This window comes from Nothobranchius furzeri, chromosome 2, assembly GCF_043380555.1.
Source record: "Nothobranchius furzeri strain GRZ-AD chromosome 2, NfurGRZ-RIMD1, whole genome shotgun sequence".
Taxonomy (NCBI): domain Eukaryota; kingdom Metazoa; phylum Chordata; class Actinopteri; order Cyprinodontiformes; family Nothobranchiidae; genus Nothobranchius; species Nothobranchius furzeri.
Window position 1 is genome coordinate 64,016,479 of NC_091742.1, and position 22,617 is coordinate 64,039,095.

The 22,617-nt window shown below is 41.6% G+C and overlaps 2 protein-coding genes across 4 annotated transcripts in view; both read right to left on the reverse strand.

Annotated features, from left to right (window-relative positions):
- LOC107377197 (plakophilin-4) overlaps window positions 1-9,583 on the reverse strand; it is a 68,049-nt gene extending 58,466 nt beyond the window's left edge. For both annotated transcript variants that reach the window (XM_015946663.3, XM_015946662.3), the window contains exons 1-2: window positions 9,428-9,583; window positions 8,882-9,053 (exon numbers count right to left, since the gene is read on the reverse strand). In XM_015946663.3, coding sequence (XP_015802149.3) covers window positions 8,882-8,995 — 114 coding nt within the window. In that variant the 5' untranslated portion in view covers window positions 8,996-9,053; window positions 9,428-9,583. The remainder of the gene's footprint in view (window positions 1-8,881; window positions 9,054-9,427) is intronic.
- A 2,787-nt stretch (window positions 9,584-12,370) lies between these two features.
- LOC107377196 (uncharacterized protein C7orf57) lies at window positions 12,371-22,614 on the reverse strand. 2 transcript variants are annotated; one of them, XM_054747610.2, is made up of 8 exons: window positions 22,058-22,614; window positions 20,899-20,959; window positions 20,411-20,587; window positions 18,237-18,321; window positions 17,955-18,081; window positions 16,330-16,394; window positions 16,137-16,243; window positions 12,371-14,953 (listed from the first exon to the last, which is right to left on the reverse strand). In XM_054747610.2, the coding sequence occupies exons 2-8, from the start codon at window positions 20,939-20,941 to the stop codon at window positions 14,895-14,897; spliced, it is 663 nt and encodes a 220-aa protein (XP_054603585.1). In that variant the 5' UTR covers window positions 20,942-20,959; window positions 22,058-22,614; the 3' UTR covers window positions 12,371-14,894. The 2 variants fall into 2 exon arrangements, with proteins under 2 accessions (XP_054603585.1, XP_054603586.1); XM_054747611.2 differs by having other exon boundaries at window positions 16,143-16,243; window positions 22,058-22,581.
- Between the last annotated feature and the right edge of the window lie 3 nt (window positions 22,615-22,617).

Genomic DNA, 22,617 nt, shown 5'->3' on the forward strand with positions numbered 1-22,617 from the left:
TTAACAGTAAAGAAAAAAGTTGATTTAGGAGTGACTTGCTTTTTAAGAAACATTTTCTGATTTGGAGCTCCTCTGAGCCGTCGGAGCAAGGAAGTCGGACTTTGTCTTTTCATTAGGCGAGTTTGACCCCAGGGACTTAGGGTGTTGCTCAATGTCAAGGCGCCTTGCCTTGTGAGGCGATGTCTTGCGAGGCCAGGCGCCTTGCTTACGAGGACACTGTCCTTCCTTGGTCAAAGAAAACAGTTCAATGGAACAGACTTGCATCACGTGACCGCGGCTTCCACGGCGGTCACGTAACATCACGTGACACGGGAGATAACGTTATATTTTACATGTATTAGTTTCAATATAAATATAAACCTTTTACTTTTTAAATTGTGTATATGTTTATTAAATTAAATATATAAGTGAGTTACTACCCGCTAGCTGCCAAAGCTGCAACTACTAAGCAACCAACCAACCATAGATAACTTCTTTGGATCTAAAAAAACATTTTAAATTAGCTGACTTACTTTTAAACTTGAAAATTGTCCCCAAAGTAGCTGCCGGCTTCTGATCTGCCGTCTTTTTGAAAATACTGCAGTGTATTGTGGGTAATTTTTGACCAAGGCTAGGCTACAAGACACATCCCGTGTGTCCTTGCTCAGCTAGCTAAATGGCTAACAAACAGAGAACACACACCTTGGTAGAACATGAACATTGGAACCGATTGGAACATGTCCTGGCGGCTCCTGATGACATATCTCCTAGGCAACCGGGGTGGGGCAAAGACATCAAGGCAAGGTTCCTTGGCATTGAGAAAAACCTTATGATTTCTGGGGCATTTTGATCAAGTGAGGGTCTTCCATGACTTATTAATGCTGGGTGAAAGGCCTAATTAATTTAGATTCAGACGCCCTAACAATTATTTATGGAAATATAGACCAGAATACCAGCTGGATTTTAGGTACTCGGCCTCATCCTAAAGCTGCTTCTGTAGAAGAGGCTCTATAAGCTACATTCTTCTTACCATGCCCAAAACTTTTTAGAATGCTTTGGTTTTAACAAAGTCAGCTTCCTCAGTTGTTTTAGACCTTTCCACACACATTTTTTCATTACTGAAGTAGAATTACAAGCATTTCATACACTGAACAAAAATATGAACGCAACACTTTTGTTTTTGCTCCTATTTATCATGAGCTAAACTCAAACATCGGAAAATTTGTCTGCATACACAAAACACCAATGATTCTCAAATAGCGATTGTGAGGCCGGTTGGATGTACAGCCAAATTATCTGAAACGCCTTTGGAGACGGCTTATGGTAGAGAAATGAACATTCATTTCACGGGCAACAGCCCTGGTAGACATTCCTGCAGTCAGCATGCCAATTGCACACTCCCTCAAAGTTTGTGAAATCTGTGGCATTGTGCTGTTTGATCAAACTCCACATTTCAGGGTGTCCTTTTATTGTGGGCCGTCTAAGGCACACCTGTACATTATTCATGGTGTCTAATCAGCCCCTTGATATGCCACACATGCGAGGTGGGATGGATTATCTTGGTAAAGGAAAGGTGCTCACTAACACACATGTTGACAGATTTCAGAACAATATTTAAGAGTCATGGGTGTTTTGTGTATGTAGACACATTTTCAGATGCTTGCGTTCAGATCATTAAAAATGGGAGCAAAAACAAAAAGTTGCATTTATATTTTTGTTCAGTGTATGTTGATGCAAGAAAACAATATTTCCAGAGTTGTTCCTTCTTTTTGATGACCTCTACACTTCATCCTGACATGCTGTCAATCATGATTGATGTAGTCCAAGTTTCATAATCAATGCTTGGAGATTGTGGGTTTTGGTTTCTTTGCCTTCCTCTCAAGAATCACCCACAATTTATTGGTGAGGTCAAGGTCCAGGCAGTTTCCTGGATCTGGACTCAACATGTTCATGTTTTCTTCCCTGAGGCACTTAGTTTTGACTTTAACCTGATCAAACTGTGCTCATCATTGTTCAGCAATGTTCTTTGATGGTTGGTAAGAGTTCCTCTGGTAAAATGCTTAGGTACCAGTCATTATTCATGTTTGTGTACTGAGGTTGAACTGTGAGTGAGTCCACTTCCTTGGCTGAGAAGAAAGTCCATCCATGACTGGTCTCAAGGTGCTTTAGTGATGGCAGGACACGGGGTCGATGGGCTCACTGACCTTTTTTGTTTTTCAGACAATAATTATTCTGGATGCCCTAAACAATCAAAAGGAGTTCATCAGAGAAAATAACTTCCCTCCGGTCTTTAGAGGACCAATCACTTGACTTTACACAGAACCAGCTCAGTGGCCTAATGGTATGAGTGTCAGCCCTGAGACTGTGAGATCATGGGTTCATATCCACAGTCGGGTCATTACAAAGTCTTTAAAAATGGGACCCAATGACTTCCCGCTTAACACTCAGCATTAAGGGGTTCGACTGGGTCAAATGTGGGGAACAAACATCACCAGTGTGTGATGATGACTATACTTTAACCTTGATGTCAGTTTGTCTTTGTTTTGAAGTAAACGAGCTTCTTTGCTGCCCTTCTTGACACCAGACCATTGTCCAAAACCAAACTCTGCTCTATGCAGCTGGATTGACTGCAGGAGATGGTCCTGGCACTTACTGGTCTTTCATGGACATCTTGAAGCCACCATGATCTGCTGAATGTCTCATTTAGGTGCACCCTAGTCTGTGAAGTCCTTCTGTGTGCAAAACAATGAGTACACATGTTGCATTGCTGGTTGAGGAGAATAATGATTTCAAGTGCCCTTCTTCTGTAAATGCATCAAATCTGATATTCTAACTCAATCAGTGCTGCAACTGTTATTATGAAAAGTCAGGAAATGTTTATTCTATATCCCAGAAAGGACAACGTTGATGCCACATCTTCCTAAGAAGTAGCTGAATTTTTATCTAGTGGCACTTGCTTGGTGGAGAGATTGCATGTTAGCAAATGAACCAAGAGAACCGACTTCTTTTTGTGCAAAAAGGAGAATGTACGTTTTTTTCCCCTCAGTCCTCTGATGTTACTACAATGTGACCGTGGCCTCCAATTGTCAACGTCTCTAAAGAGATGCGACTCCACTCCGGTCAATCAGAACTCACACACCTGCCCTTGACTTAACCCTTCTGCACACGTATCATTTATCAACATCCGCCTTATTGGATCATATTTCACCACCTCACCAGAAGCAGCACCGACTGACGTTCCTACAACTGGGTGACAGGTTCTGCTCTACAACCATCATTCCTCTGATTCTAGAGTCAAACATCACAGACGTGTGAGGCTCAGATCCACACAAAACTAACTGTTTGAAGGAACTTGAAGCAGAAAAATGATGCAGCTGCTGAAGTAAAATTCAGATTTAGAGGAATGAAAGCTGCTCTGAGAGCAGCAAAATTGTCGTCTTCTTAACTCCACATCAACTGGGACTTAGGCCCAAACTGCAGCTCTTTGAAAACAGTAGATTAAAAGTAGGATGTCTTTTCTTAGACATCATAAGCCTTTAAATAGAAGAACTCAGGTGCACACCAAGGGACTTAGCTGAGAAGATGGCTAGTGTCCAGGTATAATTAAGGGGAGGAGAACAGAAAGAGTCCCATGCTGATGGGATATAAATCAGCATTAGAATAACAGCAGGGAAGTGAAGCAGACGGAGAATAGCCTCACGCGTCTACCTTCACATTCTCCCGAGGACTTGATGGTTTTCGGTAAAAGAAATCAGCCAGATGGTTGTTAAATTCATTTTGTTAAACTAAGAGCAACTTTCGTCAAGATGGATGGGCAAACGGGAGCAAAGATCAGAACTCAACTAAAGCGTTAGACGAGAATAGAAAGGGAGTGGCAGGTGTGAAAACAAGACGTTTATAACGAGAAGTCAGTTTGTGTAAATGCTTGTTTACAGCGAATCCTTCAGTAACCCTGAGCCCATCCACTTTCCTCAGATTCATCTTTAACGTGTCGCAAAAATAAATGAGCTTCCCGTTTGGTTTGCTCTCCATTCTCCGTCCTTTTTCTGAGCACAACCCCAACAAGCCTGGCAGAGGGAAGTAATAATTAAAGTTTTAATAGAATTCTAAGAGCAAATTCCTGTGGCTCGGCGTGGAGATTCATTACATTTCAGCCTCATCTGGAGATAATCCCCTGGATTAGCTCGGTAAATTTGGGTGACTCAGACTTCATCTTTCTTGTGAGCGTGGGGGATGTAAGCACTACATTACAGGGGTCCAACGTGACCGCAAAGAAAAGTAAAATAACCACAAAATGGGGCTAAAGTGTCTTGGAGAAGCCCAAAGAGGGACAGAATGACTGGGAATTGTGGAGAACTGAAGCTAAATTATACAAAATCAACACAAAGGGAGACAAAATACACGCTACTAATGCAAATAGACATGCTGACTCTGCTCAGCACACACTAACCACGAACTTAAATGTTAATGTAAACAAAAGCTCTGATATTAAAATCCATCCAGCTGACGTGATGCAGGCAGAATAAAAAACTCACAGCTAGATGAGCGCAGACTCCTGCCGACAAGCGAAACACCGGTTTCAGTCGTCTCCATGGAGACAGATTTAGAGTGACAGCAGGGCCAGCCAATCACATGTTAGCATGACGCGGCAGAGCTAATCAGTGAGCTTGTGGGTGGGTCTAAGGGTTCAGCTTGAGGAGGCTGCCTCCACATGGTCCTAGTGCCCGACCTGTATCCAAGTATGACAGTTATGGACGGTAAAATCTGACGGAAGACCGAAAAAAGGGCACTTTGGACAAAAGGGGCAGGTGCTCAAGCAACCCCCACCCCCACCCCTGGGGTTGCGATAATTCCTAACATAGTGCAACTAAGTAATTGTGTAACAACTTAGCATGCTAGCTAATATAGTACAATTTACGAGGCAGTTTTTAGCTTTTCTAATTTACTCCTAACTTAAAAATAACGCCTGCAAACAGTCAATGTTGCATGGACGTGCAGATCATGTCTATATTGAGTCTGTCGGTCTGGACCACGACTGCAGGACGTCCAAACTGGGTCTTTGCACAGTGGGACAGCAGCTCAGATCCACCAACAAGCTGGGAAATCCCCCAAAAAACAACAGATCAAAACTTCCAGAACCTCCTCAGATCATGTAAACACATAGTCGGGACCCCACAAAACCAAGATTTTTCTACGGTTTGGCCAGTTAACACACCAAAAAACAAACTACCACCACCTACTGGCTTGGCAGGCCTTTGAATGTGCTTTACAATGCACTGGATTTGTTTTGCTGAAAATGAGGTGGTCCGGACCCAGGGTTTTTTCCTAGATGAGTGGAGGAGGATATTAGCCTAGTGAACTAGACCAAATTCTTGCTTTGCAAAGAATGGTCTAGGCATGCTCCATTGGAACATCAGCAGCTCCTACCAGGACTCTGGCTGGCCAATCACAGCTCTCTAGAGGGGTTTCAAACACATAAAGAGCTGTGAATGGTTCATAATGAAGGGCCAATCATAGTGCTCTATCTGCTTAGTGAACAAATCACAGAGCTTTATCCGCTTTGTGGGCCAATCAGGGCACTCTATATGCCTGGTGGGTGGGATGATGCAACAGAGTGAAACAAGAGTATGTCACATTCATTGTCCAGTGGAATGTGGAGATCATTTGAAAGACAACGGTAGAACCCGCCCCACAACCGAGAGCTGTCAGTGGAGCATGGCCAGACTAAATAATACATTTATTTAGTCTGGCTTGCCAGGCTAGGAGGATATTTGATTTTATAAAAACCTGACATGTGCATGTGTACATGGCTCAGCTCTCTCCTCTCTGCTGGTTCACAATACACACACTTTCTTGCGCGTTAGACATACAGCTCTACCAGCCGACAGAGAACAGGTTGCATTCTCAGACAACAGGTCCGTCACCTAAACGTTTCCTAATGGCCTGATATACTTGCTGTTTTACGACACAAATGCATGTATAAAATGGCTACCACACGTTACTGACGTTGATTTGAAGCACTGTTTGCGCGTGTCCCCTGAAATTAGCGTGACGAGTCAGAACGCTGCAATATACAAGTAACCAGTAGGTGGAGTCGACAAAATGAGCGAGACACACTCACCATGGTGATCCATCTCTGGTTTAGAAGTCTTTCATACCATCTTCGATACCACTGCTTTCTCTTTTTTCTGTCGTGAATTAACCAGTTACTGATCTCTTCTATTGATGCCAAAGTTGTTTTGGCTGTAACCACAAACTCGGCTCTCTGTCTGGTCTGAGTAGTCCAGTGCGCCCCCTCGTGGAACATGCCACTACTACGTGCAGTACAGTGCTGTGCAGCAGCAAGTATGTGAGCAAAGGTGCAGCCTGCTGCCTGTGCCAACGCGAGGTCAAACAGCAAGTACCGTAAATCCTCTAATACAGGCCGGTATTCAATTAAAGGCCGGGTCTCCAATTTTGGCCGGTGTCGGAGTCAGCGGAGGTAAATAATGGCCGGTCTCTTATTGTGGCCGGATGGAATGTGGTAACAAGCAAGTACGAGACTCCCAGCGGCAGGGTTATAGTCCCCAAATCAACCAGCAGGAGGCAGTAGGGGTTCGCGCAGACCTTTATTAGGCTTTTTCTTCTAGCTTTGTAACGCTTCAGACACGATCCTCTATCACGCTCCTACCACACAGAGTCAAGGTGTCAGTTAACCATGCTAATTCAACCCACTCCACAGAACACACATCACCTTCCCTGTGGCTTACATAACACTCACACAACACGCAAATCAGCACATAGGAACTAGCAGAACGATAGGAAACACATATAACACAATACCCAGAATGCACCTGGCTTACAACCCCAGCCAGGTCATTACACTATCAAGTTCTTAGAGAACGTGCTGATTATGCTGCAGAACACTCTGGAGAGCAGCAGTAGGGGGTGTATGAACTACAGTAATCCCTCGTTTATCGCGGTAGATGCGTTCTAGACCTGGCCGCGATAGGTGAAAATCCGCGAAGTAGGGACTCCCAGCATGCCCCTCGCGGGGATTCCCTTCACGTCGCACCTACGTCACAAACCGCGGCTATAAACGGAAGTCGCCTTTACAGCTCAGTCATCGTTTCTTCAGATTCACGATCAGAGTTTCCAACCTACCAATCAATCCAACGAACTATCAGCTCATAGTAAGTTATCTTACTTACTTCTGGAAAGCCCGGCATTTCCGTGTCACTTCGTTGACGCTCGAACGCTCGGGGGTTTCCTAGAGCACCGACGCTATCACTTCCGCGTCTGTGAAACCACGCTCCCGTAGGTACTGACACGCGATCGTTCATGTCGGTTCATTTCCTCTAATGTTTTCTGTCTTTTATTTGCGCCTGATGCGTTTCGCTGCATGCTGTGGAGCGGGGCGCTGCGGGCATCACCTTGTTCTCCGACGCACTGATCACTGATACGGCCGCCAAACAGCAAGCGCTCCGCTGTTTTTGCGGTCGGTAGATCTTTTAGAACTGCAGTTCAAAGGTAACTCATGAGGTGAATATATATGAACCCAGGTAGCAGTTTTTCTTTAGGATTGAGAGGAGATGCAGGAAGATAATAAACAGACAGGACAGAAAAATAGTCAAATAAAAACAAGTTAGTTTTTGTACCTTGTGGTTGCAACAAACAGACACCATTGAAGGTAATCAGAAGTGAGGAACAGAAAATGAAATAATTATTTTAATGTTTAGAGCAGCAGGAACTCCGAGAGGCTGCAGGCGCATCAGTGAGTTTGCGGCCGCTGCGCAGGGGGAGGGGGGAGAGGGTTGAAGCAGAAACTACCGTTGTTAAAAGAAATGTGTTTAACTTTGAAAATGTGGGCGCAATTTTAATTGTCAAAAACTCCAGCGAACCATTAGTTCATTTTGCTCAAATAGAAATAGAGGCCTGCCTCTAATACTGGCCCTCCTTCCAATAAAGGCCTGGAGCTTGATGAGCTTGAGTCAAATACAGGCCCGGGCCTGTATTAGAGGATTTACGGTAAATCACGGCCCAACAGGACCTGACTGCAAGTAGAACACGGTAAATAACTCAACAAAAGATTCAATTCCTGTTCAGCAGCTCCGGAGAATGAGCAATTTGTGCAGACAGTCGGAGAGCAGATTGATGGATGTGTTATTATCCCGTTATTAAGAACAGGAAGTTCACAATGATTGGAAGAGGACCGTACATTTCAGGAGATTAAAATGAATCCTTTTCGACAAAACATTTAATTTCTTGGCTTCCATTGGTATTTCAAGCAATATGGCAGAAAATGTTCCAGAAAACAACTTCCACCCTACTTTAAAAGTCACTAAATGACCAGAGAAAGAAACTAAATGGTCATAAAGGATGCAAAACATAAACACAAACACACGTAAGATACCAACAGTGGTGCACAACTTGCACAAAAAAGCAAAATGACCTAAAGTAAATGTCACAAACCTGCCACAATGTCCTTAAATTACCTCTATGTCATCAAGAAAGAGAAGACAATGCATTATGATGTTGAAGGATCAAGCCAAATGACTGCATATAAACCCAACATAATCATTAATACAAACTAAAACTGCCCAAATAAGCCCCATAATCTGTGGTGTAAGAAGGATTTATCCACAAAGACATGATAATCTGGTAAAATTGAGGAGTAAATCTCAAAACAGTAGACTCTGAGGAAAAATAAACTCTAAAGAGCAATAACTGACATAAAAAAGACATAAATGAAGAAAAATCTGCTGAAATATAACATGTTGGATAACAAATTTGCTATAAAGAAGGAAATGTTATCAAGAGTGAAATCAGCTCTGAAAGACTTTTTAGGTGGGTATATTAAGGATGAAAAGGTGAGTAAATCTTGAACGCAATCTAAACCAGAGGGTGTGACTGCAGCATCTACCTGCTCTTTGACAGAAGCCAAGAGGTTGGTGGTGGTATCCATGGGGAGGCCCTGACTGCTGGGCCCTTCTGTGACCACCATGGGCCCTTCCCCTTCCGCATCGCCCTCCTCCATACCCTCCACGCTATGGTCCAGAGCTGGCGGACTGGCTGTTCAGGCGCCTTCTCTGACCCTGCAGGATCAAGTCAAAGAGGATGATGAAGATGTGGCTTCATACAAACAAATTTCAGCCTTAGTTGAATCCTGCAGGAATTCCGGGTTTCCTGACCTTATGGTATAACCACTGATAAGATCTGACCCTTTAATATTGCATGCAATAACAAAATTCTCCACCTTTCCATTGAACCTAAAGGTGATCCATGCGCAGGTGAGCGTGCACGCTGCAGGTTGCACATTAAAAAAACCTTCCATTATCATGTGCGCACATGCATCACATCAATCATTCATTCACCATCCGGCAGCCAAGGAGACGAGGTCACACCGACTCTAAGGAGCTGAGAGCGGGGAGCGCGGCTGCTCCCAGCCCGCGACAGCAGCGCGACTCACCGGCCAGATGTTGCTGTTAGATGCAGGCCACAGCTGGCTGGATCCGACCTCTTACATCTTCCTCCTGCAAAGATACACCCGCTACATTTCCCCACGCGCCGACGTCACAAACAAAAACAGTCCCGTGCAGGTCCTAGCGCTTTCCCCCCCACCCCCCTTTAATTTACTCTTATTAATTCTCCCCCTCCCTCCCCCCCGTTTATCTCCGTATTAATCCGTCGTGGGGTTTAAACGCGCCCATCCGTCCCTGGCGTCCGCGCGGCACCCAGCCACCGCGGCCAATACTCAGCGGCGTGACGTCACCATGCGGCTATGGATTATTTGCCGATAGAAGGATCGATCCGCCGCGCGCCATTCGCTGCAGGAGTCGTGCAGCAGCTCAGAGCACTTCACCGATGTGTACGTGTGCCCTCTCCACACAGACCGCTGCAGACCTGAGGGCTTGCTATGGGAATCCCAAGTTTATTTAGTAAAATATAGTTAGACCTTTTACTGGTGAAGGTATATAGCACCTCCTAAAGGTATATTAAATTATATATATATATAATGTGCACATCTCAATTAAACAAAACTATTAAAAGAGAGAGAGAGATCTTACAACATGATGGAAAAGAAGTAGAACGAAGAAAAATATTATATTACATCAGCTCATTAATAAGACAAACAGCGTTTAAAGTGACAGAATTGACAGATCCAGCATCTTACCTCTTGTAGAACGCGACTGAAGAGCCTCAAATAAGAGAAATGGCAATTAGTTTGGACAGGACTGACGAGCTAACGGCTAGACACGATGTGGCCATATTCAAAGAAGATTTTAAACAAATGTGGATGTTAACGATGTAAAAGCTATTTTGCTGAGGCTAAGAAGAGAACAGATTCACGGAAATAAAAATGGTTCATTACAAAACAAAAAAGTTTCACATTTAAGCATCTGCTTTGTATCCGGTTTGAACGAGGCATCAGTCTGAGTGCAATCAAGACCCAAAAGTAACAATGTCATACTCAGGCCCTGTCCACACATAGCCGGGGATCTGCCAAAACGTAGATATTTTTCTACGTTTTGGCCTGTCATCCACACGAAAACTGAGTTTTTTCACACGAAAACGGATCTTTTTAAAAACTCCGGGCAAAGTGAAGATCTGCGTTTTCTCCGTTTTGGGTGTCTGCGTGTGGACAGACAAAACCGGAGTTTTAAGGTCCGCAACGTCACTTTCCGCGACAAAAAGATGCTGACATCACGTGTGCGACCTGTGTTTACACTAGCCGACAGTATGGATGCCCTCAGAGCTGCGCTCACTTTATCAATTGTCCAAGCGCTTTTTGCTTGTTTGTTTTTGCAAGCGGAATTACTGCTCCTTGAGGAAGACCACAGACGAAGGACGAGGTTAAGAACGGGGGAAGTACTGCCGCCTACAGGTCTGGTATGTCCTTAACAACGTATTTATCCGGGTACGTGTGGACAGAGTTTTTTTTTTTAACGAGGTGGTGTGGATGCAAGTTTTTGGAGGGGCGGATATTCGTTTTTAAAAAAAAACCTGGCTACGTGTGGACTAGGCCTAAAACTGCTTCAGATACTCTAATGTTTAGATTTCATTTTTAGTCACTTTTGCAATATTCAATTTATTTTGACAGAAATGTGAGGAAATCTCTGCCATACTAGACCCTGCGGTTGCACAGAAAGTGCAATATTTTGCTGTTGATTGTGAAATTTACACAAATAAATAACAGCATCGGACAAAGAAAAAGTTGACTACAATGTTTGCATTGTGGTAACATTTGGGAGGAAAAAAAACTTGACTATACCAGGGGCGTTTCTTGTACCTTGAAACATTGGGGGCTGAGCCCACCCTCACAGGGGAAACTGGAGGAACCGTTAAAAAAGGGTTTTTATTAAAACTTTCTTGTGTATTGTAGCACAATTTTTAAAGCCAAATTCTGTCATAAGTGTGTTTATTTTCAAACTTCAATGTGATAATGGAAACAAAATCTATAAAATTAGTATTAGTTGTGGTTAACTGTTCAACTGTTACAAAAGGTCGCTTCTCATTGGTCTAGTTTACTAATGCCATTTGGTATTTTGATCAATTTACCTGCATGGAAGCTATTGAAGAAAATCACACCATTCTCTATGAAAATCTTAATAAAAAGATCAGATTGTGCTAAATATGTTAAAAACTGCCATCTCGTTAAGTCTAGTAAGACCATTGGGAATTGATTTTGACTCATTGTATTACAAAACCTGAAAGCTATTGAAGAAATACATATTTTCTCATTAAAATGATCCTAAATAAATCAGATTCTAATAAATATGTTAAAAAGTGTTGTGTCTCATCGATCTACTTTGGTAACACCATTGGGAAAAGATTTTGATCAATTCATCAAAAAAGCTATTGATGAAAAATACATAATTTCTCATAAAAATCTTAATGACTGGTCCCCGGAAGAATGAAAAAATTAATGCAAGTCAATGGGGCTAAAAATGTTATTTTCTAATCCCGCTTCTAATGTATCATGTATTTCAGATGTGATGTCTACAAATTTTAAAGACATATTTTGATGCCAAGAACGCGCTTTTCAAACTGGAGGAAAATTATTTTAGGTTTTGTGTTAAAATACGTCATCAAACCAGACACGGAGAAAAACAGAGAACTTTTACAAGCTGATAAATCTCAGCATACGTGACTGGCCAAGTTAACGGTGTAACAGATTACATTGCAAGATCAGCAGAAAAAAAAATGTTTTTTTTTAAGATATGGAGACATTTAAACATAATGTTAAACATCGCATGATTGTGTTAAAATGATTATTTTAACATTTTCACCTCATATTGTTTACAATTTCCCAATCAGTTTGGGAATCTTAACCTGATTTAGGACAATATTTCAGCATAGAAGCAATAATTTCCCTTCTTTCTCAGAGAAAATAAACACGCCACCACACATGTACATGCACATGCTCATTTATTGAAGTGACAATTAGGAGTTTAAGAGCAACATAAGCAGGGTCAAAGGAATGTCTCCTCCTTTAATTAAACAAAAGCACTTTCGTCTAACAGCTGCATTCTCCTCCGGTCTCTTCACATTAAAATTTCACATAATCTAACATCAAAATAAAGCTAAACAGGGTTTTGCAAAATGAAGCCACTAAGGTTCCCACTACAGACTGGACAGAATATTCAACAGCTCCTCAAACATCAAAGGGCGATACATTCACCGTTCCTCGTACTGCAAAGTAAAGTCCAGCGTTGGTCCAGGTTCTGGAATAACACCCAACACGATTTCACACAGAAGATAAATCACACGCCTCCTGTTGGACGCTTTAAATCATCTCCCAGAGCTGCAGCTTTTCCACTTACAAACTAATTGATTTGCTGGATTTATTAAAACACATCCTTCCACTTGGAGCCGTATCTCCATGGACTAGGACTTTACACCCACAGCTCATGACTCCAATTACGTGACTGGAGGCTGAATCGTCCATTAAATGAGACGGGAGTCCTTTACCAGCTGACGTCCTGGCTGTCAGATCTCTATTGTCTGCTGCCCTTTGGGAACCACTCAGCATCCACCTTCCAGGAACATCTCACACTTCCCGGCTGCTTCTTAAAGATCTCTTTATTTCTTCTTCACTGCTGACTTGAAAGGATTTAACGAAACATTTTGTGTCGTTTTACAGGTGTCCACACTTTCTCCTGTAACAGGTTGTTTTTTGTGTTTTTCAGCCAAAAGTTGTTTCTTCAGATACAAAAACACAGTGGTAAATGTTTCTCTACACAAACACATCAGGGTAACCATAATCTACCGTAATCTAACTCTTGCTACCTAAAACTATGACATGTTAGGAGGGTGTGGTGAGCTGGAATGTTTGTTTGTTTGTTTGAGGAAAATTTGAAAAGAAGCTATATCATGTATTATTCTGTTTGTTATTATTCTATCAGGCAGTTCTGTAGTGACTTTAACTTGATTATTCATAAAGTTTATTTATTTATTATTTAATTAAATTCCCACTGTGGCCTTAACATAATATTAAGTATGATGTCACAATTATCCCAAGGCATTATGGGTATTGTAAGTCTACTGTGCTGGTTTAGGTTTTGATTCACCATTTAATGTCAAAATTGTTTTAATCTGTAAACATCTGGACTTTTTCTAACATTTTAATTTCATTTTTCAAAGATTTCCCCTGGAAAATATCTGCAAATATGAATTATTTTTCGTTGACACGTGGCGTTTATTTCATAAATGTTCCTAATTCTGTTGCTACTTTATTGTAAAAATATTAGATTTTTCCCAACATTTAGATTTCATTCTGAAGAGCTATTTTAACTTTCCTCTTGTTGTTTCAAATTCTGGAAACATAAAAGAAAATCTGGACAGTTCAACTTTATTTTGAAAGTCTTCCAAATCTTTAGAAATTCTGACTCTTATTTTGGATGAAATAAAAAATCCTCATAATCTCAAATTAATTTTAAAAATAGTTTTGTTTTGTCCTCAATATTTCTAATTTAATCTGGACTAAAAATATTCAAATCACTTCTCAACATTTCATATTCAGGAACTAATATTTAAAAAATTTCCTTCATTATTTGGAATTAAATCTATTCCAACTTTAATCTGCACACCTGATTAAAAACCCCTCTGAGTGGTGACCCTAACCCTAATATGCCCTCGTACAAAAACCCACGACGACACAAGCAGGCAGAAGTTTAGTTGGCATATTTAGAACTCACTTTTAAAATAACCAATCCGCCCAAAGAAAATCTGGTTCAATCTAACGAAGGAAGCCACTTCCCGTTCCCGGCTGAGGGAAAACCCAGTTATTTAACAGTAAAGGGGAAGCTTGGCACCAATGCTAATGTGGTTGGGAACAGCGTTTTGAGCTTTGATTTTGGCAGGTAAACTTGAATCACAGCTAAACAATAGCAGAAGTTTCAGTGGGATCATTAAAAAGCAACTAAAAATGGTTTTTGGCTTCTTTTCACACCGGCTGAGCCCGCCGGTGCTCCTCCGATCACAGCCACAGGGTTAATGTCCCCGTAATCGATCGTACGCACAGCAGGAAACCCTGATAGAAACAATACGTCACATCACTGGAACCACGATTCGTTAGCACAAACATCAAAACGCTACCAACTCGATCTTCATACAACCCGGGAGAGAAGCCAACAGCAGCTGGAAAGGAAAAGTGTAAACGAAGCAGCGGCTGCGGGTTTCTGACCCCGAGTCAAACTTGTCCTTCAAATCGAGGAAATCACAAACAGAGAGGTACAGCCAGCACCGACGGATCAACGCCAAACAGCTGCTCTTAAAGAGTTGAGCAAATAAATAAGGAGGACAGGACCTTTGCATAAACATAAGTACAAACCCTAACAGTCAGTGGATGTATAGTAGATGTGAGTGAACTCGGAGGGGGGGGGGGTGAGGAACAGCCACCCCCCTATGGTGTTCCTGAACAGAACCTGAGAGCACTACTCCAGATCATCCACGTCCTCCGTCATGATGGTGCTGGTTTGTTCTGATGTCACACCTGTTAGCAGAGAAACAGAAAACCAAGTCTCACTTGATAGAAAAAGCCTTTTTCTGCAACCTGCTTGTGAGTAAACACAAGATATTAACACATTTTCATGATCTGTGTACAACTGAAACATTAACAGGTCTTAAAAAATGTATATTTTCTCCATTCTCAGCAACAAGCCTGGGATACGGGTCCATATGTTTGCTGTGGGTGGTCAAGTTTTAATAATGGTGTCACCGATCTGCTCTTTAGTAAAAGTCAGTGAGGGTCTGTGGTTCCATTCAACAGGAAATTTTAAATTAATCCAAAAATATGTATGTTTAATGAAAGTTAACTATATGGTAGTCCCTTACTATAAAGTGGCTCACCTCTGGCGCCCTTGCTGTTTCGCAATTTGTTTTACGTCGATAAATAAAAGGTGACAACAAAAATCCGAAAACGGAAAAGATAGGCGAACGGAAAAAATAACCAATCGACAATTGGGACTGGCGGGACTAGACAAGAAAATAATCAGAGTCCGGATCTGAACGGTGTTTGAACAAGCTAGTGGTAACCATTATATTAATAAATGTTTGCATGCAAATTCTCCCAAAAATTAGATACACGGCTTTTGAATATCGATATAATATCGCTGGGGGAAAAAATCACGATATATTGCCATATCGATATTTTCTAAAATACTCATACTTATGTATGTACTTACATACTTTATAACATACTCATGTTTACATCATACACAGTTTCCTTTTCACCTCGTATTCTAATTGTATGTTTATTTATTTGAGAGCTAGACGTGTTTTTATTTCAGGTCTGCAGCCTTCAGATTCAGTCACTCCAAGTGATGCTCTGTTATTTACCTGTAGGTGACGTTACACAAAGTGGGCGGAGTCTCTAGAAACAATAAGTAGACCTCTGACTGGGGAAACACTCCCGACTAACTAGACTGCTCACAAAATGGTGGCTAAGTTCTAGTTTTAACAACAAAGTTTGCTCCAAAAATGCCTCGCGGATGCATTCGAAGGCTAATTTAAACCGAAACGGACCTCACTAGCACACTTGTGCAGATGCTGTATCACTTTGATCATGACCAAAAAAATGCCTTTCTGGAGTTTTTACAGTAATTCCCTTAAATGTGTTTTATAAAGTGATAATCGGTTTCAAACTGCTTCAGGAGTTGTTTTCAAAAGTCACAAACTGATACTTGAGGCATCGTCGTCATTTGAAGACTTCATCTTCGGCTCCACGTAGCCATGACTCAGCAGCTTGGACATGCTGACCGGAGGAGCCTTCTTATCGTAGGATCTGAGGAGGCGGAGGCAGGATTATAACCACCGCTCTGCTTTAGAGCGACAAGACCAAATGTGAGGAGAACGGCGTCTGGTTCTTACATCCTCTTGTACTTGCTGGTTAGTGACAGACCCTCCATCTGATGGGCGACGCCATCTGGAGACATCTGTGGGGCGGAGACATTATTTTTTTACCCGTCAGCAACAGAAATGAATGCTGCTGGACTCAATAACGCAAACATATGATGGTGGCGGTGTGAAACACATCAGAGGAGCAAAGCAATCAAAATGGAATGAGTAAGGGAAAAAGAACAAGTCATGCAATGAAAAATTATTTTAAAACAGGTCAATTAAAATGTAGGCAAATAGTTATTATATGAGGATTATAAAGTAAACATTCTAATCCAAGATCATCTACTAACATCAGATTATTGGCTTCAGCATGAACTTACATCTGAAAGACACGATGAATAAAACACCCTAGAGTTCAAACGGTATAAAACTCGTGATTACAGTAATACATTCATCACAGAGCGAGTCATTCTGAGGGAATTCCAAAAGCATCAGAAAGTTTATCGTCCCCACACGGCCTCCCCCGTTCAGACAAGGTTGAGCCTCTGAGTACCATATGTCATGAGTACGAGGGCTTTTCATTGGTGCTCGAAACACCAGACTTTAGGATAAAGTTAAATGCAGGTAGCCTTTGTGGTGTGATTATACTTGGCAAGATGAAAACGCCCACACTTACAACTGCCGATTAGACTTCGTGTTATGACAGGACATGCATTAGCCCGGGGCTTTTATTCTGAAGGATTTATGTCTGCCAAATGATGCAAAAGATGGACACTTTGTTTTAAGCTATCGTTGCGTTAGCTGTAAGTAGCTGGTGTGAACAAACATGTCTCAGCCGTCTTTATTGGTGCCGCTGGAAATACAAACTTTAAACGTGATAATAGAGTCGTTACAGGCGTGGCTAACAACCATCCAGCGCTCTACAAGCTTGCCAAGGCAAAACTCGCTAGCCTAGTGGACTAGACCAAATTTTTGCTTTGCAAAGAATGGTCTAGGAATGCTCCATTGGAACCTCTGCAGCTCCTACCAGGACTCTGGCTGGCCAATCACAGCTCTCTAGAGGGGTTTCAAACACATAAAGAGCTGTGATTGGTCCATAATGGTGGGCCAATCATAGTGCTCCATCTGCTTAGTGAACAAATCACAGAGCTTTATCCGCTTTGTGGGCCAATCAGGGCACTCTATATGCCTGGTGGGTGGGATGATGCAACAGAGTGAAACAAGAGTATGTCACATTCATTGTCCAGTGGAATGCAGAGATCATTTGAAAGACAACAGTAGAACCCGCCCCACAACCGAGAGCCGTCAATGGAGCATGGCCAGACTAAATCATACATTTATTTAGTCTGGCTTGCCAAGGCAAAACTCTCTGCTATGTGGTCAATTTTACCATAATAATCATTCAAACCTGGAACTGTTTCATCATCGTTAGACACGTAAAATACATCTAGTATAGTAAATAAATGCTATCACTTACCTAATTCTCACCACTCAAGAAAGCTTCTGCAGAGAGTTAAACTCTAAAATAAATCAGAAACGCGAGAACGAAGAAAACGAGAGGGAAAGGTGATGGTGAAACTTAAATTATGACAATTGGGGATGAGATGACGTCTGGATGGTAGGAATGTTGGGGGGTGGATGTTTGATTCGTTCACCTTCTCTTTATCTGGGGAGATTATATCGGTCTCTCTTTCCCAGGACGAATCGTTATCGGTGCCGAACGGAGCGGCCAAAAGCTGCCTGCCTGCCTTCTGGCTGTCGGGAGATGGGGATTTACTTCCACTGAAAATACAAAACCACGGCGACACGCCGTGTGAATGCACCGCTCATAGCCTCAGAACACTTCCATCGTTTTCTCTCGGGAGCAAAAGCGTTGGTCCTGCTCCACACAAACAAACTTCACGATGTTTGGCTTCCGGTCTAATCGGAGCGCTCACCTCTTTTCATCTCCTCCGAACCAGTTGGAGGGGTTGTAGGGCTTCTTGGGTTTGTCATCAGAATCCAAATCATGACTCAGCAGCCCTGCGGGAGGAATGGTGGAAATGAAACCGGAGCTCTGTGAGAAATAATGACGCGTCGTTGTTCTTCTTTAAACAGCACAATGTGGCATTTACATTTACATCACACCCCAATCGGCTCAGCAGCTGAACAATTACTGAAAACATTTTTATTATGGCGGTGGTTGGGGGGGGGGGGGGGGGGGGGACGACGTTTCCACACAGGAAACAAACTCAGCAGAGAGATTACCAACTTGGACCTGAGAAACCTCCCACGGGAACAAAGGCATTAATAAGAGATGGAAAACTTCTTTTACCGTACCGTCAGCCTAACGCGACGGCTCTAAATCAGAACCAGACGACATGGTGTTGTGGAATCCGTTGGGGGCAATAATGGGTTTTATTTGTGGACGATGCAACTCGTAAAACAAGACATACAGTTAAGATTAAAGACCGTCTTATCTTGAGCGACTCAGAACTATTTAGCTGTGTAGCAGAAGGCCTTGATGGCCACATGGTGTTTGATGTGAGAGCTACGACGAGTTAACAACACCCTTCACTTCCTGTTTGGAAGAGAATAAAATATTGCTCAAGTCTGTGGAGGCTCGGGAGAGAATTCTGTATCATTGGAGTGGTATGACAAACACGCCTTTTACACCACAAGGTGGTTTTCTAACATACGTGAACACATACGCTTCCCCTTATTAGACTTTGTTTTAAAACTAGGGGTGTACAGAATTGTTGCTATTCATCAGTTTATGAAATAAAATAGATTTTTTATTGAGAATTAACACGCACACATTTTCTGTATCTTTTTGGTGCCCTGCAATTCCAACTCCGACTGCTAGGTGGCAGCAGACTTTACCGCCTTTATTCTGACGGAACAAGATCCTACGGTAACATAGGATGTGTCTCAGGAGTGTCAGGCCTGAGTTTTCCAATTGAATTCTGTCTTAAAAATTGCAAATATCGTCTGGCTTCTAGTATCACAAATCTATATACATAGTTTCATCTCCATGTCACATCGACAGGTTCTTGCCAATACACACCCCCTAGTTAAAACCAATTTCTGTGACATTTAGTTACAAATTCAAGAACGATCAAAACCTTAAAGATTCCAGATCGTGCTATTTTAAACCTTAGAGATAGAGACCAATGGTAGGCAGAGTATATCATAAAATATTACTGTTGGCACTGTTGCACACCTGCAGACCTGTCGCTTTTGGGCAAAAATCACCGTTTTAGAATCCAAATGTGGCGTTCACATGTTTCGAAGACTTTTGGTTTTTGGGGGGCGGGGGGTGTCTTCTGTCGGGTTTCAGCGATGGGTTTCAGTCACTCTTATGGAAATCAATCAGAGAAAGGAGAGGGGACTGCTCTTGTTCAAAAACAATCTTTGTTCTAGTGTGTTAGTCACGTGTCATCATCTGACCAATCGCAGTCAGAGACAGCACGCTGCAGCCGATGTGGCAGAGCGGCATTCACAGGGAGTACGAGTGCTGTCGCTGTAACTTCTCGCAGCGGTTTTGAGCTTAAAATTCGTCAAATAGAACTAAATCACCACTAAATAACTGTTTTCTGTCAAGGACTTTAGCAGATTTACCTTTAAAGACTTTTCCCGAGGCTGGGCGTGCTCTTTTTGTTTGTTTGTTTGTTTGTTTGTCCTGGAGTTGAGTTCGGAGTAAACACCGCCAGTAATATTAATTACATAAATACTATTTCTGGTAAGAAATGGCCACCACTATGCTACAGACGTGCTCGTTTAAAACAAACCCCAATAAATGGATCTGGGCTCCAGAAGATTTAAGGACGCTGGAGGAGAAACACGTGATGAGATCATTCCTAATATTGTTTGTAAAACTTAATTTCAGAGAAACTCTGCCCACTCCTGCTCTGACAAAAAGTGCCTACGTCAACAGCGTCGTAGGTGAAACATTTACAACCCCAAGCATGGGTTTGAATCCAAATGACTAAAGGGGGCGGGGCTTTGTCTATGCAGTTTTCTTCGCATCACAAAACATACCTAATCCTAACGGAACTGCTTGTTTTGTTGTAAAATAAATGATTGTTTGTTTCTTCTCATGACTGTGTGGCATGAACAACAAAGAGCTCACCTTTGTGCCCCCCCTGCTTTGCGAGCTTCACGTACTCCGAGTCGGACTCAAATATTCCAACTCTCCGACCGCTGATCCTCTCCACCTGGGCGTTGGCCTCGTTGGCGCTCTGGGACAGACCCGGGATCTGCGAGGTTGGTCCGGTCACACCACTGTTAGCAGCCCCTGGCTTTATGCCTGCAAGGAACCGATGATTTCATCAGCTTGGCTTCGTAATGGTTCCACAGAACCATTTTCTGTGACATTTGAGCTTTACAAATCAATCAAAATTCAAGAATGCATTCATATAAACTTCTCCAACAAAAAAGCAGCAAGATCTCAGTCAGATTAATGAGATTAGCAGCAGCTAAGGCTGGAAGATTAAAAGAGTTCTTCGTGCTGTAGAGAAGCCACATTTTTGGATGTTTACATGTAAACAAACCACCGATGCTCACGAATCCTTTCTAAAAACACTCACAAATACTGACAGGAGGTAACGGGAGTCTTACCACCAGGCTTGGTCCTTCGATGGTTGGGTACAGCAGCGCTCATTTTAGCTGGGGGATAAATCTGGACAGAGAAAGTGGGACAAATTATGTTTTTTAGCAGGGATTTTATAATAAGACAAAGGGTGATGAGCACCTATAGCTGTTTTCTTTATTAAAACAGGTTTTAAAAAACACCTTTTTTCTATATTTTTGTAAATTACTGGAAGATCATCCCAGTTTTATCATTTGAATTTATGTTTTTCTATTCACATCTCCTAAACACTGATCAGAAATGTCCTGATTAACTCAGTTTACACTTTAAATCTACTTTAAATAGAAGAAAGACATCTTTAAAGGGGTGATTATAAAGTGCAGTTGCACCTGGACTGAGTTTTTAACCTTTTTTAATTATAACCTATTGGAAATAAAATCCGCTGCATCAAAAAATACCAAGAAGGACCCACATCTCATCGCTGGACAAACAAATGTTGTTAAATTGAACTAAAATAATTATACAAATTATTCCCTTACATGTAAATCAACAACTGTTTATTCTGTTCATGCATCATTTCTAAATTAACTCAGCATTTATTCAATATGAGTGGGAAGAGGTTTTAATGATATAAAACACTTTCTATCTTTAAAGTTTCCATAATTTAAAAAAAGGAAATTGTTTTCTAAACGAAAACAAGCTTATTACAAACCTAAAGGGCATTTATAAACGACACTAACGTTAAAACAGCACAAGAGAGAAACTGCAAGTATTTTCCTCTGAATAAGATGGCAAACATATTACCATTGTACTTTACTTTACATTTAAACATTAATGAAGTCATCAATTGAGACGTCAGATCAGATTAAAATAAACAAATTCTGCATTCTCATACCGGCATCCACACAGATTTAACGCATTTCATTGACAAATTTAAAGCCCATTTCCAGACTTAGAAACTGAGTTCGATCTTTAAATGTAAGATTTCATCCTGAAATGCAGGTATGCAGTTTTAATCCAAAGCATTTTAGGAGAATCTTTAAAGAATACATTTATTTAGGAGGCTAACAAAGCCATGCTAACAAGCTAGCCGCCTAGCTACATATATTCAGCGCCGCAAAAGAGTTCATTAGTACCTAAACAGATAAAAATGGCACAATAATTGGATAAAAACCCGCAATATCTTACATTATTTGTGAAGAGATTATCCTTGTAGTATTTGAGTGGATTGTTGTAATTAAAGACCGCTAGCTTCTTATTCTTTCAGGCTGAGCTTTTCCTGCGGCACCTGCTGCTGACTTCCGGTAAGATAGTGTGAATAATAAGATGTCCAACTCTGTTACGTTTTGATTACCGGTAGATCCTCCCTCTATAGACCAGACGGAGTGAGCGCTCAGTCGAGCGCAAATAATGTAATAGAGGGGAAAGAGACGATCTTTGGCTTCGTGTGTAACAGAGCCTTTATTGTGGACAAAACACAAATAATCAAAAAATAAAACAAGCTGATTTAGTTCTTGTTTGTTAGAAATTTTATTGACACTTCTTTGATCTTTTAGCTTCTTATTTTCTCATCAAATACTAATTAATTACGCCTGACTATTAAGGACGTAAGTATCTGCAATTCAACAAGGTAAAACAAAAAGCTTTTGATGTTTTTTGCTACAATTTGATTTGATTGAATTTAATAATTTACAAGCAAAATTTGCTCCATTATGTTTTCGATACATTAATATAAATGACAAAATGAC

Bases quoted from the DNA above. Each gene is read 5' to 3' on its own strand.
- LOC107377196 (XM_054747610.2), bottom strand. From the start codon at position 20,941: ATGAGCGCTGCTGTACCCAACCATCGAAGGACCAAGCCTGGTG. The intron at 18,322-20,410 runs GTGAGCTCTTTG...TTCCTCCCGCAG, and splicing joins AAAGCAGGGGGGGCACAAAG to GGCTGCTGAGTCATGATTTG. The intron at 16,395-17,954 runs GTGAACGAATCA...TCCGCCCCACAG, and splicing joins TCTCCCCAGATAAAGAGAAG to ATGTCTCCAGATGGCGTCGC.